At 36.8% G+C, this 20943-nt stretch overlaps 1 protein-coding gene across 3 annotated transcripts in view; it reads right to left on the bottom strand.

Annotated features, from left to right (window-relative positions):
• Positions 1–20943, bottom strand: part of LOC148854352 (hyperosmolality-gated Ca2+ permeable channel 2.3-like) — a 48720-nt gene that overhangs the window by 20080 nt on the left and 7697 nt on the right. For all 3 annotated transcript variants that reach the window (XM_088983779.1, XM_088983781.1, XM_088983780.1), the window contains 6 exons: positions 16532–16687; positions 14514–14577; positions 13147–13356; positions 9448–9642; positions 8073–8371; positions 1758–2034 (listed from right to left, as the gene is read on the bottom strand). In XM_088983779.1, coding sequence (XP_088839905.1) covers positions 1758–2034; positions 8073–8371; positions 9448–9642; positions 13147–13356; positions 14514–14577; positions 16532–16687 — 1201 coding nt within the window. The remainder of the gene's footprint in view (positions 1–1757; positions 2035–8072; positions 8372–9447; positions 9643–13146; positions 13357–14513; positions 14578–16531; positions 16688–20943) is intronic.

The raw sequence follows: 20943 nt of genomic DNA, 5'->3' as shown, positions 1-20943 counted from the left end.
TTGATGGGTTTCAGGGGGTGCACTATCTTAACAGTGTATTCGACCAGGCCTTGTAACAAAGGCTGGGCCGAACCCATGTGGTTGATGTGTAGATCAATGCTTGGGTCCCACGCCATACAAGGAAGCCCAACTGGGCAGCAGTCAGGAAGGTTAAGTGAGCACATAAGCTTAATGGGCCTAAAGCCCATTTCGAACTGGGCTATTTATTTAGTTAATTAAAGGGGCGAATTCTGAGATGGATTAGCAGATAGGATAGGGTCTTAATCCTATCCACTCAGAGAGTCCAGATTTGAATGTGATTCAGATCTAGAAACCTCCTAATGGGATTAGGATAAAGCTAATCTAATCTGCAGATAAGATAAGGGTTTATCCTTATCACTAGAAGAGAAGGCTGATCCAAATATGATTTGGATAAGCACCTCCTAATGGGATTAGGAGCTAATCTTTTAAGTTAACAAAAGAAGGAGGGGGTGGCAGCCTTGAGAGAGACCAAGAAACACATCAGATCCTCTTTAGTGCTGAAATCAAGAAGAGAGAATTCTGCACCCTGCGAATACTCTCTTGCCGCATCCCTGCTCTTGCCGCCCTGTTTGCCAGTTCGATCTCCAGCTGTGGGAGAAGTCAAGATTGGATCTTGACATCAGTTCTTTGAGAAAGGATTGAAAAGGAAGCTGTGCTCACGTTCCATCCTACTGTTTCTTGCGAAGGACAGAGTTCTTGGGGAAGAACACTGCTGATTCTGCTCCATCCTACACTGCGTCATCTTCAGTGGGAGCAGTCTTTGGATCCTTCCTTGGGCGTGAACACCTTCGTTGGGAGATATTACTTCTCCGTATCAGGTATTATTCTCTCCCATTCCTTTTGGTCCAGATCTGGTTCAGTTTAAGGTTCAAGATTGATCCTTGAAAATATGATTTTCTAAATAGGGAATGTGATTCCCAATTGAAGGGAGAGAAAAATTTTTGAAATTCGCCCCTTATTCCGCAATCTTTGGGCGTCCATGGGAGGACCTCTCATCCCTTCACATAGTTCTTATTCATGTTTAGTTTGTTTTCACTTCTCAGGAATGTTTGTAGTTAAAAATCATTAGTAGCCATTAGCCACACTTATCCTTCTTACATAGTTTAAAAGATTTCTACAAAGATCCAAAGATTATTTTGTGAGATTAGAAAGGCTTTTGGGGCTGGAACAGGCAAGTCCAAGTTTTTCTGGTTTCCTGAAATTCAGCATCAACTGATCATCTTCCAACCACCAAGAAATATTTAATTCCTTCAGTTGTGTCCTTTAGCAAAGATATCACCTAAAAGAGCCTAACCCCCAACATAGGCTGGCCACTGACACCTAACCCCAGCCCAAACAATTGATTGCTTCTCAAGATCCCTTAACTGTCCCCGTAAAAGCATGTTTGTCTATTTCAGACATATGTTTTGCCAATTAAATAATAGACAGCTTATCACACTAATCTTGGAACAGAAGTCTCTTGGACATGACTCCTTCAGTAGCCTTTGACTTCCTAATCTTCTGAACATGGAGAATGGCAGGTTATGAGGCCCTAAGCATATCTACAGTCTTGTAGCCCCAGACTAAGCACTTTCTTCCAGAAACATTGCTAATAATTCAGGTCCATGACTACAATATCACAAAGTATTCATGAACACTAGGAAAATGAGAACATGCTAACCAGGATAAATTGAAATAAATTGTGTATCCACCTTGATTAAAAAAGTTCTACACGATAATTGGAAATATGTATTCACCTGTGCTGGAACGGCTACAGCCAACTTTTCTGGAATATTCTTGGGCTCAAGGAAAACATTGATTTGATATAGCACTGATCCAGATAATACATTTGCAAAGAAAATGTTCCATATGGTAAACCAGAGTACTTTCTTACAAGCACTTATTTCTATCTGGCTATGGGAGATATATCCTTGCATGGAGGAAAAGATCTTCATGATGGGAGGAACAGTTTGCAGAAACAACAGAAGAATGAGACTGGGAAGATATCCTGTAATAAGTTGACTAACAAATGTTCTGCACATTAATGAGAATCACTAATGTTAGTATTCTGAGTCATAACTTCTCGTGTCAAACAGTTCCATGCTTTCTTACAAAACATAACCAACGCAATTAGAGAATTTCACAAACTTTTCTTCTGTTGGGTAATATGGATTTATGCAGGACCAAAGGCTTCCAAGTTCCAAGAAATGAGAAGAGAGACTAAAAGCTTCATTCATTCTATTCTCAAGTTCCATAAAAGGGTAACAAATCCATTACATAAAATCTTTTAGACATCTAAAATCAAAAGAGAAGAAAACTAAAGGCTTGTCGGGATTATCCAAATCGAGTGAGATCAAACCCCAACTAATAAAGGTACTAAGAATGCCTCAACATGTCATTGAAGGGGTGATTGGATGGTTGAGGGAACCGGAGAAAGCAAGGTCGGAGGAGATAAAGAAGTTCAAAGGGCTGGTCAGTAACATGAATGTAAGAATTCAGTGGCAAAGGACAGCTAATGGAATGGAAAACACTTCTAGTTAAACAAGGGGTCTCTAGGGAACACTTACTTTGGGCTCAGTTCTAACCTGTTGTATTTCTGGAGAGGTTGCATCTCTCACCTCTCACTGGACCATTGTATCTCTGCTGTTGTTTAATAAAATTTTCTTACTATTTACCAAAAAATAAGAATGCCTCAACATGTCTTATAATATAATCTTAAATCTCCAAGGCTAAAATATAGGTGTCTTAATACCAGTGTTTTAATAGACACTGAAGTGTACACCTGGAGGTGCACCTCTAGGTGAGGCACTAAGAAAATAGAGATGCTTGAGGCATACACCTCCAGTATAGAGGATGTTCCTCCATCTACTGTGAAAGATCTTTTCATCTTCACTTGCAAGTGGCTATGTGTTTTAGACCTTCCACCTGCGACCCCCCTTTCCACCTGGTCTAGAACATCATCCTCTTGCTCCTTCTGTAAGTCAATTTTCTCCCTCAAATACTTCCACTTCAGATGCTATTTCTTCCATTCCTTTTCGTCGTTCTACATGTATTTCTCGACCTCTTGATCACTATGGTTTTCCTTCAAGCCATAGTTCTTTCTCTGTTGTTTTATCCTCTATAGGTATTCCTCATTCATACCAGCAAGCCATCAAAAAATTCTCATTAGAAAGAAGCCACGGATGCCGAGATCAAGACTCTTCATGAGAATGATACTCAGAACCTTGTGCCTACTCCTCCATATGCCTTCATCATTGGGAGCCATTGGGCTTACATTATCAAGCTGAAATCTCATGAATCTCTTGAACGATACAAGGCACAATTAGTTACCTAAGGATAGCTAGGAGTATGGCATTGATTATGAAGAAACATTTTCCCTAGTTGCTAAGATGACCGCAATTTGTGTTCTCTTAGCCTTGTCAATTGTCTGATCTTGGACCATTTGTCACTTTGTCAGTTAGATGTAAAGAATGCCTTTCTTTTTGGTCAGTTAAAGGAGACAATCTACATGAAGCCTCCTCCTGGATACTAAAACGATTCTTCTCTAATCTATCACCTGAAAGATCCCTATGCGGATTGAAACAAGCTCCTCGTGCATGGTGTGAATGCTTCTAAGATGTTGTTGTTGGATATAGCTAGAGTTCCTTTAATCACTCTCTCTTTGTTCAGAGATGATCTTAGGGTATTACTATTCTTTTGTTGTATGTTGATAATATGTTGTTAACTGTGAATGATGATGAAGGTTTTCATGATTTGAAGTTCTTACTTCATAATTCCTTCCACATGAAAGACTTGGGCTCTCTCACCTATTTCTTGGGCCTGAAAGTTCATCATAGTGATCAGGATTTTTCCATTTTTCAACATAAATATGACTCTAACCTTGGTAAACTAACCAACTTTACTAAATGTTAAGTTATGTAAATCTAAAGGTCCATTACTTCCAGATGCTACCTTATATGGCCAGCTTGTGGGGTTTCTCATCTATCTCACCATGACTCGGTCAAATATTTCACATGTTGTTCAGGTCATTAGTTAGTTTGTTTCTGCTCCTCTTTAACCTCATATAATTGTTGTGCACCCATCATTCATTATGTTAGAAGCATGACTTCTCAAGGACTTTTCTCCTCCTCTCCCATTCAATCGAGAGCATATGTTGATGCAGATTGGGCCAAGTGGTTTGTCTTTATGGGTCTTTATGGGTAATTCCCTCATCTCTTGGAAGTGTAAAAAACAATAGACAATCTCCAAGTCTTCCTCTGAAGTGAGTATAGGGAAATGTCTTTTGTTTGTAGTGAGATTGTTTGGTTACAATCTCTCTTCATGGATCTTGGTACTTAGCTTCCTACTCATAGTTTTCAAGGCGCCAAGGCGAGGCTGGGCATTGGGGGGGCACCTTGTCACCTAGGCGATGGATTTTTTTATATAGAAACATAGATCCTAGGGTAGTTCCCCAGGTACCATAGTCATATTTCCTTAATAATTATTCATAATTTTCATAAGAAAAGTATAGAGTTCATGTTAAAGTATAGAAAATGTGTTGATTAGACAAAATTTTAAGTTCTTCCTTACTTACTGGTTCAGGTTTTAAAGTCTTTGAGGGTTCAATACAGCATTTAGCAATGTTTGTATTGATTAAATCCTAACAAATAAGAAAATAATAAAAACAAATTACTATATAAACACACAAAATGAATATTTTAGTTTAATAGTGCCTATTTTATAATTATAATGTCAAAAAATAAAGAATAAAAAAGCATTTTATAATACATAGTACAAAACTGCTTGGCGATTAGGCGAGGCAAGCCTCAAAGGGTGCCTTGTCGCCTAGGCGCCGCCTTGACAACTATGTTCCCACTCCTACTCCTCTCTATCCAAATAACACAAGTGCCAACAAGATTACATCGACATGCAAATTGTTGACATATTCACCAAGGCCATGACTAGGGCTCGACACCTCTTTCTTGTGGGCAAAATGATGCTTATGTCTACGCATTAGTTTGAGGGGGAGTGTGGAAATTCTAGCACTTGTATTTTTTTTCTCTTTCAGCCCTCTATGAGCATTCTTGTAATTGTACATATCCTTTAATATAAAAGCTCTTTGTGATGGGGTTAACCATTCTTGACACCCCTAAATCAGTTCTAAGTTTTCTTCATAATTCGGTAAAGAAGGCTTACATATGCCTCATTTGTCCTTACTTCTAAGCTAATTTTTTATAATAAAGATTGTCATAAATAAAAGTGAGGGAATCATTATACCATGTTCCCCATCATATATTAACAATTTTAAAGAAGATGAGAACCCAACAATTTGTTTATTGTAAAATATAATAAAATGTTGCAAAAAGAAGTGGGAGCACCGATAGCTTTTATTTCTTTTAATGCATTATATTCATTTGAAAATGAGATTACATATTTATTTATATTAATGTTGTTATTGTTAATTCTGAAATTTTAGTTTGCAACTTTGCAAGTGATATATTGATGGCTAACGATACTTATATATATATATGATGATACTTAACACAATGACATTTCAATGCAATGGTTCTATCATTATTAGAAATTGAAAAATATGAAATTTTTTTATTTTTTACAAGTTTTCCTATTTTATGGAATATCTACTATAATTTCTTATTTATTTTATCTCATTTATAATTAATTTTATTAATAAAATCCATGCTTGGAAGGCTTATTCCTCACGCCTTATGATAGTAGAATGGCTCCACATTTTAAAACATTGTAAACACATACTATTATTAACTTCAAATCCAAAGCAATAAGATGCCAAGCAAAGTCAGGCTTTCTGCATCTCAAAGCATGGATGTAATAGCATTCTGATCATTTGTTGGATAACAAGAAGCTTTATAAGAGAACAGTAGGAACTACAAGGAAAGAGAAGGGCATGGAAAGAAAAGAAACACCTACAAGCAGAAAGGAAAGGGAAAGAATTCCTAAACCTACTGCAGGTAGACCCACCCAGCCCCTCCGCCATCTGCAAGGAGAATAAAAAAACACACAAACCAAAACAAAGAGAGGAAAAGAAAAGGAAGGAGATCAAAACACCACATCAGACCCTGAAATCCTAATACAACAAATTGACTTCCTTGTGCATCCCTACTATTTTGTGAGGCACCAATGGTTATTCTCCATTGGTCATGTTAAGAGTATCACTCTGTTCTAAGTGCAATAAAGAAGTGCTACATGAAGGAGACAAGGGGTTCCTATTCTACAGCCTGACGTGACACACTACATGAAAAGTTGGCATGCCACTTTTGTAAAAAGATAATATGTGAAGTAGAACTAGTAAGAGATGATTTAAGCACTAATAATTTAACGGAGGATACGGCTTTAAATAAAACTGATTGGCAAAACAGGATTCATGTAATCGACCCCATATAATTGGGTTAAGGCATGGATGATGATGATGATATGAATATGCAAACTAAAAAGATAAAATATTTTCAAAAGCCTATCATCCAATGCCACACTCCTAACTGGATGAACTGTTTTGTGTCAGATACATCAGTTTTCAACACTCCATTGATTCTTGATGGACGTCAAGACAACATTTTCCTTTATCTACTTATTTGACATATACGAATGGCTAATATACACAATAAATGTCATTTTTCTAGAAACCATTATTAACAAAGATAAAGTTCTAGACCTTTTTCATAGGTATATATGTTAGAATTTGTAAGAATATGGGCTGTTTTAATAGTTCATGCTTTTCGCTAGACATTTCTTCAAGTCCTTAGCCGAGGCAGACTTCCAGACACACGTTGGGTTCTGATTCTCATGTCCATGTCCGTGCTGTACTGTTATTAGCTTTACTGGTCAGAGTGTCATGCAATTAACATCAAGGTCATAACCTTTTTGACTAGTTGTCTTGCTAATCCTGGGCATGAAATGGGAAATTGTACTTGGGTAGATCAACCTAGTGAAGAGATTGAAAGAAAATCTTTGAGGACCATTGGGGATGCACTACCTCTGGATCTTGGTAGTTATTTTCTTTATACCATAAAAGGCCGTACCGTTTAGCCTTTAAGTCCTACGTAGAACTGTTTAAATTCTAGGCATCTTGGATATAGCCTACAATATGGTAAGATAACCTTTCAAATATCAAATTCAATGTTTAATTCATCAAAATTTAACAAGCCAGTAAAGCGCACCCCATAAAATGAGCCTCACCTGTGAGCCATCATGCCTGAGGTGCGCTTTTAAAACACTAATTAATCCTCTCTGTCCAGATGTCGCTGTGATCAGGAAACTTTCTTAGAACCGCAGAGTGCAAATGCTTACTTCAAAAGAGTCTTCCACCTAGGATCTCTATCACTTAGGACTTTCCTAAGACCATGTTGAGGTAAACCAAAAGAGAAAAACGGCTGGTAAAAAATGTTGATGAACAATCATGCAACCCCTTCCAATGCAACCGGCTGGTAAAAAATGTTGAGGTAAACCGAAAGAGAAAAACGGAACAAGACCTATTTCTCCACTTTTGGGAGGAATAATATGATGATGTGAAGTATCAAAATACAGGCCCATGGTAGAACTAACAGTCTCAAAATGCATGCCCATGGTAGCACTCCCACCATTGCTTGCATCTTGTGTTCTAACTTGTATCCTTGGCACACAGTAGACATCAAGTACATGTTTCATCTTCTATAATATCTCATACAAGACCAGTTAAGCACCCACGGCACATTTGATCAACTGATTGCCCGTTATGAACATCAGAATGAAAAGAAAACACCATCAATTCTTGTTTGACTTTTCAAATAATTATCTGGAGCAGTTAAACGCAACCATTATACAGTAGTAAAATACCATCAGCAAAAGAAGATTCAACAGTTCAGGAAAAAGAAATGAAGATTCAACAGCCAAAGAAAAAAGGCAAGATTTTTTCATAAATAGATTGTATCTTTGAACTTAAAGTGGATCTTTTTTTTTTTTGATGAATAATAATAAGTTTATTGATTCAGAAGCAAATTAGAGTGAGTTCATACATCATACTTAAAGTGGATCTTTATCATACTTGATAAAAAATAAGGTAAATATTTAAAATCACTTACATGGTCAATATGCCTTTCAGAAAAGGCAGAAAGGTCTCCAACTGATCTAGATTGGTAAGAGTTTGTACAAATACAACTGGAACAAGGAATAGAATCGTGAGGAGAATACATGCAACAATGACCCCCAGATTTGAGATCCATCTTTGCATAAATGATGTAGAAAAGAAAGGCCAATAAACATCATGAGGCTCTGGAGCCTGCTCTGTAACCCACTCTATGGGATTGTCAGACTGTTGGATGTGCAAAGCATTTGCAGCACCATACCGGGACTTGAAGGACACAAAAGCAGATGGAACTTCCTGTTAATTTGGAAAGTTAGATCAGAACAACAGGGTTATCAGATATAACATCCACATCTCAAATTTACCTAGATCAACAAAAGCTATCAAAGAATCAATCTCTGCTTTAAGGATGTCAATTAAGTTTTCAATCTAAACACTTAAGTTGTTAGGTGAGGTCCCTGCATAGGTTTTTATTCTCTAACACACACGAAAGCTCGTCAGGCTTGAAGCATGGACAACAGACCCACCCATACCTTGTGCTGAAATTTAATTTATTATAATGGGGACGATGAGGATCAAACACTAGACCACTTGATCAAACAGGCTCTGATACCATGTCAAGAAACCATTCAACCTAAAAGCATAAACTGTTAGATGAGGTCCCTGAATATGTTTTTGTTCTTTAACAAAGATGAAAAATATAACATTCTTCAATCCTTTCCAGGAAGAAACCTGAATCGAGATGGCATTACATTGTCTAATGGTGAAGTACATAGAGTGCTGAAATCATGAATGTTCCTATTTTAGTCAGAAAGTATCACCATACTAACAGAAGGGTGCAGGTACCTCTAGTTCCATCAGACTACATTTTCCAGAATGTTATAAGGCGATATCATGAAACATTTCGTGTTATCAAATGGAAAGCCATGTTCGATTCAAGAAAACACAAATGACAGGCATGGTTATGAAGAACATAAATCTTGACTGACATGCATAGGATTTGATTGCACTTTCTCATATTATCCCATTAAGCAGTGCATTTACCTCAGCAGGAGATACGTATCTATCAATTAAACTACTGTCAAGACCTGACCACAAACAGGAAGCCAGATATGGACCATGAAAATAGCAACGTCAGGATATAACAAACCAATGAAGAGAATAGCACAAAACATGGACCAGAGATGAATATAATTGACATTTCTCTTATATGCAAGAATTTATATCCCAGGGAACCCTCAAGCCGGGGAAGATTAAATGAATTTATAGAACTTGAGTATCCCAGATTTTGTGGGTTTTTTTCTCTTCTTTTATTTGCATGTGTGATAAATAGATAGAGAAAATATATATAAAAAAAAGGAAAAGGTACATACCTCCCCAGCCACTGAAAGATTTGATTGCTCCATTCGTACGTGTTCTTCTAGATCTTCTAACTTCTTTTCGTAGTGATCAATAGGGTTAACCTTACGTCCAAACAGTCCCAAGAATCCATCACGCATTAACTTTTGTTGACTTGAATCTTTTGATCTCAAGTGGAGAAGCCTTTTATATAGCATCTTTGCATCTTTCTGAAAGGGATAAAAACATAATATGTTGTTTAAAACACTAAAAGTCAGATATGTCAATTTATACATGACCAACAAGATAATCATCACAATTTATATGTGAGGTATTAAGATTTTATTCAAAAGATCCAAATTTTGTGTTGAAAATTTCCGACAGGCCAAGTGGGAGCAGGTTAGCAAACCTAAGGAACAAGGGACCTTAGGAATTGGGAACATCCTATTAAGGAACACAGCTCTACTAGGTAAATGGTTTTGGAGGTTTCCCTTCGAGAGCTACAGACCATGGCACAAAGTGATCGACAGCATTCATGGGGTGGATGGAAATTGTTGGGATGCAAAAATTTCCCCTAACAATTCTTCAGCTTCTCCTTGGAAAGCAATTCATGAAATCTACCCTACTTTCCTCAATTCCATCCGGTTCGGTGTGGAACAAGGTAATAAAATTCTGTTATGGGAAGATCTATGGGTAGGGGAAACCCCACTTGAAGACCAATTTCCTTATCTCTTTGCGCTATCTAACCTCAAGGGGGAAGCTATATCCATGTTGGGAACATCGTGTCCGAATGGTGTGAACTAAAACTTGGGCTTCAGAAGGGGACTAAGGGAAAATGAGTGCGATCTTTAATCCTATTGCTGGACCTTCTAGGGCAAATCCGCTTGGACCCTTCACTAGAAAATTCTAGAATCTGGGTAGGCTCTCCAGAGGGTCTCTTTTCTTGCTCTTCTTTCTTCAGAGTACTTGCTTCCCCCAACCCCCTAGGCGGGGATTTCCCTATGAAATAAATTTGGTGCAAGAATATTCCCCCGAAGATTCAAGCCTTCTGCTGGAAAATATTCCTTGATAAGGTAAACACTTGCGATATGCTGTAGAGAAGAAGGCCATACATTTTCCTTTCTCCTCGTGTGCTCTTTGTGTATGGAAAGTGGTGAGACCCTATCTCATTTATTGATATCCTATTCTTTTATGCTTCGAATTTGGGAATTCTTTAGTACTCTCTTTGGCTACAGGTGGGTTTCCCCTCAAGATGTGGAAGGACTCTTCAACCGTGACTTCTTGAGACGAGGAAAAAAAAGAGGGATGATAATGTGGAAAGCAACAAAGGCAGCAATTTGTTGAGTAATATGGGAAGAGAGGAATAACAGGGCTTTCTTGGAAAAAAGCAGAACAGTAGAGGAAGTGATTGATAGCATCAAGGTGAAAGTAGCTTATTGGGTAAAACCCTTGGATAGCTTTCAAGCCTTCTCAGTCATAGACATTCTAAGAACCTGGCCTAAAGTAGCACAGTCATCGAGAGTAAGAGATAAAGTAAGGCTAGAGTGGAAACCACATGAAGGCAATAAAGTGAAACTGAATTTTGATGGGTGCTCCTTTGGAAATCCAGGCATTTTAGGAGGAGGAGTATTCAAAAATTCTGAAAGGAGGATATTGGGTATGTTCTCAGGACCAATTGGACCAAAAACTCACTGAAGGCTGAACTTTTGGCATTACTACAAGGGTTAAAATTAGCCAAACAGTTAGGATATAGACATGTTGAAGTGGAAGGGAACTCAAAAGTAGTAATTTCCTGGGCAGGAAACAGCACCCATACCCGTGGGCATTTAAACATGTGATTAGGGAAGTAGAAAAGATTGCAAAGGAGGTTGAGGCTGAATTTAAATGGGTCCAAAGAAGTTCTAATGGGCTAGCTGATGTTTTAGCAAAACAGGGGACATTGAGACAACAACTATTTTGGGCTGCACTGTAATGAGGGATAGAATAGAGTGATTAAAGGGATCAACGGTCCCATTACTGTTCACAATCTGAAATTTAATAAAATACATGCTTACTATCAAAAAAAAAATTCCGACAGGCCCCCTACCATTCCCTCTTGATGTATGCCCACAATATCATGTGCTAAGGGGTGGGGGTTGTCTGCATGCACATATGAGAGAGAGAGAGAGAGAAAGATGCAGATCATAAAACCCCTTGAGAAACTATTCTTAAAATGTTTAAAGTCAATTATTAGTTGTTATATTTCTTTTGTTTTTTCTTTAATTCCAACAAGTATGTAGGAGCAGTTTTTTGTCATTCTTTCGGTTTATAGTCACAAGGTTTTTGGCCTATTAGAGTTCCCCCCCCCCCCACATGCATAAGTTGTAAACAACATTCTTGGAGAATAAGGATAATATTGAATTATTTTTTCTGAGGCAAGCTTGAGTTGTGTGATGAAACTACATATAAGACTAGTTCCTGCCTTCATGGATCCTAGAGGTGACTTGTAGGAACTCTGTTGTGATCCGAAGGCCTATCTTCTTCCTTTCTTATTTTTCTTTTAAAGATTGTTTATTGGTGTTTTTTACAGTTGGAAAGAGAACTGAGCAGCACAAAGGGATTAATCCATGAAACCGAGGTTTAAAATGTTGGTGTCAATGGAAATATCACTCATTCAAATATAGGAAACATGTTGGAAACATTGGAAGTGTTGTAAAAATTATACACAGTGGAAACATTGTGAAATATGCAAAAATATAGACTCCTATGTTATGCATTAATAGAAGTTACATAGAAAGACCCTTTTGAATTATTATCTTGCTCCAAATCATCAAACAAAGCAAAGTAACTAAGGTTGATAGGTAAAATATTATATCACAATGTCGTCGTCCTATAAACTTTAAGAGTCAAAACTACATGACAGAGTGAGCTCAAGCAAAATTTAAGCTTAGAATGTGAAAATGATTCTAATAGATCAACCAAATAATTTATTATGCAATAAAAACTAAAATGTAACTTCATGTTTGAAGAGAATTTCGAGCTGCCTCAAAGTAGTAACCATGTCCATTAGGCAGGCAATAAAACTGCTACTCAACATATCTAAAACATTGTTGTCTCTTGTCCTCCACATAGCACCAATAGTTTTCATTTGGAAATATGTCAATTCCAATAATATGTCAGCACCTATAGAAATGGAAATGTTAGGAAATATATCAACATTTAAAACCATGCATGTAAATATGTAATAGAATTCCTCTAATTCTCAATTTTTCAAAATTGTAATTTCTGACCTCTCTAAATTAGGGCTTTAGCTATAAATAGCTAAACCCCTTTGAATCATTCAGCCTCTAAAAGTCATTTCAAATCACCCTTCATCCTATTTAGTTATTATTATGAGTTCAACTACTATCCTAGCTTCCAAATCACCAAATAAGCACAACTTAGAGTGGATTTTGCTTTGTGCACCAACCGGCACCTAGTAACATAATTCCCCTGGTTAACTGCATCTGAGTGAGTGAGAGGAAGAGAGAGAGAGAGAGAGTTTTTCTTTGTGCACCTAGTTAACATAATTCTCTTAGCCCTTGTACAACCTTTGTGCACCTAGGTAACATAGTTCTCCTAGCCCTTGCACAACCCCTTTCCATCAGCACACTATCCATTGGTAGTATAAGTCTGAGATTATCCCAAGTTAGCAAACAAAAATGTGAAAAAAAAGAGAGGAAAAAGACCAGTAAGACCTCCAAGAAAATGCTTACAATGAGACCTTGAAGTTTCTTTGTTCGGTGGACCACTAAATTTGATAGATAGGTAGCAGGATGATACTCCGTAAAAAAGCTCTCAACACTATCGCCAAAGCTTCTCCCAGAAGATGCAGGGATACTACGAACTAAAATGGTGAAGTGGTGCGGTTGAGGTTTGGACGAATAAAAGTAAGCAAGCCTCTTTGAAGAAATATATTTGTATTCCTGCAGAATTAAGTAGTATATACCATCAAGTCAAACTTATCATTCATAGTTCATCAAATTTGCTTTGATTCACTCTAAAAAAAGACTATTTATGCACTATATTATGAATGCCAACATGATACATGCAAAGGGAAGATATATGTGCAAAAGGAAGATGCATCATCATCATCATTTAAGCCTTGTCTCAACTATATGAGGTTGGATACATGAATCATGTTTTGTCATTCTGTTCAGTTTAGTGTCATATCCATTGTTAAATTATGAGCACTTAAATAATTTCTTAGAATTTAAAAAACTACTTCAAGCCATGTCCTTTATGGTCTGCCCCTAGCACTTCTAGCCCCATAAACTTGCAACAAATGACTTCTTACAGGTGTTGTAAATGGCCTTCTATGCATGCGATAAAACCATCTTAGTCTAATTTCTCTCATGTAATCACCCTATTGGAGCTACTCTCAGGTTCCTTCAAATGACTTCATTCCAACCCTATTGTTTCTGATTTTCCCATTCATCCATCTCAGCATACAAATTTCTGCAACATTCATTTTTTTGGAAATGTCTGCCAACACCCTTCTCCAAGGGCATTACTTGCCTTGCAACTGTTTTATAGAAATGGAATATAAGAATAAGTAATTTGGGTGTTTTTTTGGTAATGGAAGAATTACCAAAAAATAATTGGGTGTTCTATAGCATAAATAAGGAAAAATACAAGGTAGAAGCTAGAAGTTGATAGAAATATAATGGAAAGTAAACTTTTTTTATTGCAATAAGAGAAAATCATTAAAATAAAATAAAAAAAGATACAAGTTACCAAACAAAGAAACAACACACAGTAACTTCCAACTACCTAAGAACCAATATCTAACAGAGACAAAAAACCGTCACAGACCTCATAATCATCCCAAATCCCAATTTACAATGTTGCAAGAACCTCGGTAAGACAAATTAAATATCCATATCACCACAAACATCAAAGAATTACTATAATTTTACCAGCCACACTAACAAATCTCTCATCAGATGAAAGAAGCCTTCCCCCACCAATCACATTAACCATCATCAAAAGAAAAACAAGTACAGAAATAATATGGATCAAGTCATGCTATAGAACAGAAAATAGAAGCCTTTCAAAGGAACTTTACACAAAGAATACTTACATAATAAAGAAGATAGCAGACAACTCCAGTGAAAACATATATAGAACAGAAATGAATCCATAGCCTGTTAGAAAAGGCAAAAGTTAGTGATGAGAGTATATTCATCACTTTCTTAGTTAAAGAAACATGAGGAAAACTACAAGGTCTCAACACATTCAAGTGTTTCATTAACCATTGTATTAACAAACTTTGGAATGAAACATTTAGAATAGATAATGTATGAGAAGGAAACCCAGAATCCTTATAAACAAAATAAGGTAAAGTAATGGAGTAAGCATAGCAAATTATTAGATCCATAAGTATGCTCATGCTGGTTGCATTCCAAATGTCCAATGCCATTGCATTTCTCATATCTCCTAGTACTTTCATCTACTTTTTTCCTTTGTAACGAATTTCATATTTACCAAACAACGAAAACTATAGTTCAATTAAATGAAATATAAATATTCTTAATGAATGCCAAAGCAAAAAACTTGTCACCAAAGACAATAAAGATCATGTAGCTCTAGATAAAAGATTAACACAAACAACTATAGTTTACCAAATGCACCAATTAATTAACTCAACTTTAATACATGTTCACTCAGGGGGAAAAAAAAAAGCAAATAATGATGAATTAGATAAATCCAACCTTTCCATAGATGAATAGGAGCTAGCTAGATCCAGCATCGTCTAATACAGACATAGATATCATCTTTTGGACTTGGTAGAATTGTCATTACAATCCTGAGGGTTAAATGGCTTGACTTTATGTGTTCCATCAGTCCTAAAGGGATAAATGGCCTGATTTGTCGCATTCCATGAGTCTTGGGACTTTTCACATATTATCTGGGTACATTAAACTTAACATGAATAACAAGGAAGGTTTATCTTTAAGACTTCCATTGAATAACAGGAACACCTTTTTTGATGCATAGAATGTTAACGTTGTACAAGTCTTGTACTGGGACCATGTCATCTCTCTAACTGGGACAATATATTCCTCTTCCTGGTATATAACTCATATCTTATACACTTACAGGAAAAAAATAATAAAAAATAAATAAAACATGAAAAGTGAAACAAGCATAAATTTGCTAATCATTTCCCCATGAAGATGGTTTATATGAAGCCTATATATCCCCTTCATAGTCAATTTGTTTGTTGTGACTGCTTGCTTGATAAGATTATGGTAAATAAGCTTATCATCCAACTAGAAAATCCTTCCCAATCTCAGTCCTCTCAATCAAGATGCTGGAAAGTTATGCTAATGTCTAAACCAGTAAATGTGGTGCAAGTTCTCAACTTATCTACAGACCTCAACAAACCTAATTTGATGTTGGAGGATAATACCTTTCAACATCTTCTGGAAAGTTATGCTAATGTATAAACCAGTAAATGTAGTGCAAGTTCTCAACTTATCTACAGACCTCAACAAATCTAGTTTGATGTTAGAGGATAATACCTTTCAACATTTTCTGGAATATATTTTGGAGGGGAAATTAAGAGAACTCAAGATCAAGGCCAGGCCTAGTGAAGCATGTTGGATAAATGTCAAAATCTGCTATCTTTTTGGCTTTCTAATTTTAGTAATCTAAAGGGATTTTTTTAACTCTTTTTTATGCAGACTGGGATGCTATTTCTTCAACTCCTACAAACAATCTACATAAATGTTTCTGGTAACAAAACGCTCAGTTGCTATCTTGTGTTGGTTTTATAGTTTTGGCAATAAAACACATCACATTCTCAGATGTACTAAATCATCTCTATCCTATAGGTAGATGATGTGGACACAGTTCAGATAAAGTAGATTAAATTTCATTTACATTTTTCATTAAGATAAATTGAAAACAGAAGCATAAACAGTCTTATATAAGTGAAAAATATGAAAGAAAATAAATACAAAACAAACAAGGCAGGATATGCTAATAACAACTTGAATCATGACATTCAACTCCAAGAATTAACAAAAATCACTGTCAGTATACAATCAAACCACCGTGAAAAGGCATCAAGATCAAAGGTTTAGCTTTATTTACCTTTTTGATCCATTATTTACATTAGAGATGCTGAATATGTCCAAAGACTTATTTGGCAAATCAGAAAAATCAATATCACTTAGTTGATTACCCACATAGTTCACTGGAAGAAGAATGAGAATTCCCACAATGCCACCACAAGAAAACACCCTTAAACTGCAAACAAGAAGACAGGCTTGATGAGTATAAGCCAGCATAGCAGATAGCACCTTATCTCTTCTATTAAAGACAAGCAAAAGAAATACTGTATGCTTCTGGAAAAGACCAGTTCCTTTTTTTCAGTAACCTTAAAATTGTGTTAAGAGAAAAAGAGTAGAAGATATACAAGCCACCCCCCCCCCCCCCAATTCCCCAAGGATAACCAGCAAGAGAAAGAGCAATAAAACACAAAACTGACCAAAACTAGATAGAAATGGAGAAAAGGAAAAAAGAATGAAAAATCCCTGCTTAAGAGACAATACAAAGATTAGCTCATTATCTTGAATCCCACATGCAAGGCAACCTATGAACTCCATTGCCAGCCAAGCTATCCACCATCAAGTCAACTGGCCTTGAGATCCATCTGAATGAACTGTATAAATGGATGATATCATGATGCAAAAAAAGGGCTTAACCAATAATGGAACAAAACAAAAATTAGTTTGGGATCCGGATTCCCACATAAAAGACAAACCTATTGGCCCACTGCTATCCAAGCAATGTCAAGTTCAATGACCTTGGGATCCAAAGCTTAACTAAAACAACAATCACCAAACGGTCTAAAATAGCAGTTCATCATCAAATCAGACTAGAAACAAACCTACAACCTGTAGGACCTCTGAAGGGCCCTCCAACACCTGACTGACCAGGATTCCCAAAAGAGAGGTTGTTAAAACTTAATTTGACAGAAGTCAAAGAACCATGAGGAAATTAATCCTGAATTCCTCATGTCCATGAGATAATGATCTTGCAACAACTTGCCAACCCTGACAACCAAGTCAAAATAAATTCCCAGAAGTCCATATCTCACCTGTAATCCAATCAACCACCCTAACAGTAATCAAATGAATAATCAGATGATAGCCTGGAGTTTGTTCACAAAGATTATGGAAATAGAAAATAAGTGTATGGTAAAATCATATTAGTAGGCATATTATATATGATGACACAAAGTTGTAGATTAAATAGTATCACAAATTAAAATCGAGAAAGGAACTTCAATACATAATTCCAACTAATGTTGAAATTAAGATAACACTCTAGAAAATTAAAAAAAAAAAAAGCATATCATGAAAACTAACTGTCTGCTGATAAAGATTAATCTCTGATTCTTAAGCATGGAACATCCAAGAAATCTAGATATAGGGCTGTAATGCTTTATAACAGAAAACAAATACAAAAGTACATCATATCTCATTATCTTCCTAGAGGTTGACAGCACTTCCATCTAGTTCATGTCACAAGCTTTTGAGTCATGCAACAAAAAGACTCCCAATTTCCAACTTATAACTTGATAATGCTTTTCACTCTCAAGTTCACATTCATGACATTAGCTTAATCATGTGAAACCTTAACCAGGAATTGTTCTACAATGCAGGGATAATAAATAGATATTTCCAGAAATAAAGCTCATTATTTAAGTCTTAATAGTCTACATATTTGTTTTAGTAATTGGTATATACAAAAAAATGTGTGTATACACACATTAACAGTCACAAATTCATTATAGAAATCTACAAGGTGATCTCAGCTTTACATTTATCCTGTTTTACTTACAAAATCAGACTTTATGTTAACCTGGAGAATCGCAACCAAAGGACATTCAGCAATGCTACTCCAGGCATGTATACCCTCTTAACATAGATTGGAAGCTTCTATCAAATGAAATTCCAAGATATGATAGAAACTAGGCAGAGATGTTGAATACATGTATTTTCATACTTATATATCTTTGAAGAGACAGTATGTCATGTGAGATATCTTATCTTCGCTTATTAACTAGTTGGGTTGTTTAGGAAAGCTCCCTACACAACCAAGAAATCTTTTTTAAGATGGACTACAGAAGTTTTATTACTGAAAATCAGAAAATGATACATAAAAGTGCAGAAAGTGGTTAGCCTCAGCTAACCACCCAAGATTTTGAGATTACAATTAAATTCCCTTTACTTGATCATACCCAATAAAAATGCTCTCTGCCCACCCAAAACTTCAAGACTTCTCAATCTATGCCCACCCCTTTCCTTGCCAGCACATCTACTAAACCATTTGCTGATATAGGTTACTAGGAATCCAATTGAATTAGCTGCTGCAATTCTCTTATGATATGTCTATATTTCCATTGACCCTTCTTATTACTCCTAAGCCAACCAGTTACCACCCCTGAGTCACCTTCAACAATAACATTCCTGAAACTTAACAATTTGGCCCTCCCAAGGCCTTGGAGGGCTGCATAGACTTCTACCAAGGTAGAGCCTCCTATCCCTATAGGCAAGGTTCAAAGTATCAATACGATACGCATTTCGGCCGTATCGTATCGGTACTTAGAAACGGCCAAAACATATATATTTTTTTAGTTTTTTTTTCAAAGTTTGGTTTTTTAGGAAGCTTAAAACGTGTTTTTTATTATTAAAAGAAATTGGGGGGCTGTTTCGGACCGTATCGTTTTCAAAAGATACGATACAATATGCCCCTGTATCGGGCGTATCGTATCGATACTTTGAACCATGCCTATAGGTCCTGAATAAAGTGCCAAAATATTTCCTTCATTTCTGGAAACACCATCAATTCCTTACTGGCCAGTACCTGAGATTCCCAATGCTGCAGCAATCAAATGTTAAAGGAGATTAGTAAGTGGAAAGAATTCAGACCACTTTCTATGCAAAGGAGGCAAATGAGTTAAGGATCCAATAGGATTGTTCATGTTCCTCTCCTCAACCTATATAAAGGAATAAATTTCAGCCCAGAACATTTTGCTACTTTTTCAAAATAATCCCTTTTTAGAGGCAAAGTTTTATATTAAAAATTAAAACTTTGCATTGCTAATATTAGTTGAGAAACCACCAATACAAGGTGGGGTACATGGCTGATGTCAACGAGGAAATCAAAACATGTGGCTTGTTGGAATAATGTTAGAATAACTTAGTTGCAGTTGTTAGGGCCTGTTTGTCTAATTAAAGTGTTTCTTTATTTCGTTTTTTATTTCTGTTATGTCAGTTATTGTACTCAGGGGCACAAGGGTCTTTTCCCTTGTTATTTCTGTCGCCCTATATATATTAAATAAACACTGGCGCCGCCAGTACTGTTGCATTGCAAACTCTCTCTTTTCTCTTCTCTTCTCTTCTCTCCTCTTCCACCTATCTCTGGCCGGCTACACTGCCAAGATGGTATCAGAGCAGGAATACTGATTAAAAGAGAGCAGATCGATCAACCCTACTGTCAAGAGAAGATCGATCATGGGCCGAGTGAAAACCCTTTGAATAGCTACGACTGGTACAGTTCTTCCTCTATTTTTCTCCTCTTTACTCTCCTTGATCATGGACCGAGTGAAAACCCTATGAATCTAGGGCGGCTGAATGCTATCGAACCTGTGTAACCCTAGTTGTCTTGGATGGTGTGATCCTGTTGATGTGTTAAGACAACTGTAGGTCAATGCTGACCTGTCTTCTCAATGGTTTGAGTTGACTATAAGCAAGAAGGATCTCTCCTGCTGATTAGTGGTTGTTAGCCATTCTAGAATTCTAATAGGCAGGTCTGGAACTGCCGATTATTACCTCAGTTTTGTCCAGAATTTGGTACGGTTTGTGCACAATCTGGTTGGTAAACCCTAGTGTGTGGGTGTGAACTGAGTGGAGCATTGCTTTGTGGAGTAAGGAGGGGTCCTAAATCCAGTGTGTGGGACTGAGTAACTGCTTGACCATGTCGACTGAGAATTCTGCTACTTCAGAAATCTCAGGGAGCCACAATGGAGTGAGTGGGGGAATGGATATGAGCTTTCCCATGGCTGTCATTCCCTTTGATGGTCTGAATTACCTTGAGTGGTCTAGGGGGATAAAACTCTACATCACTGCTAGGGGGCGAATAGGATACATCAATGGGAGAGTAAAGGAACCGAAGTATGGAAGTGCTGAGCATGATAGGTGGGACCAAGAGAACAGTATGGTGATGTCTTGGCTCTTGGTTTCAATGCTGCCACAAGTAAGGAAGACCTTTATGTGGGCTGAAACTGCTTGTGAGATATGGGAACAAGCGAAGTCCACTTATTCAGAACAGAGACACTATGCCAAGATATATCAACTACAAGCAGAATCTTCTACTTGCAAGCAGGGGGAGAGGAGTCTCTCGATGTACTATTCTGATTTGACATCAATATGGAAAGAACTTGATCACTATCAAAATGTAAATTGGAAGTGTGATGAAGATGCAAAAGCCTATAA

This window comes from Nelumbo lutea, chromosome 4, assembly GCF_056320005.1.
Source record: "Nelumbo lutea isolate HS-2025 chromosome 4, American lotus-T2T, whole genome shotgun sequence".
Lineage (NCBI taxonomy): Eukaryota > Viridiplantae > Streptophyta > Magnoliopsida > Proteales > Nelumbonaceae > Nelumbo > Nelumbo lutea.
The sequence above is the reverse complement of the archived record's forward strand: the minus strand, read 5'-3'. Positions and strand labels throughout refer to the sequence as shown.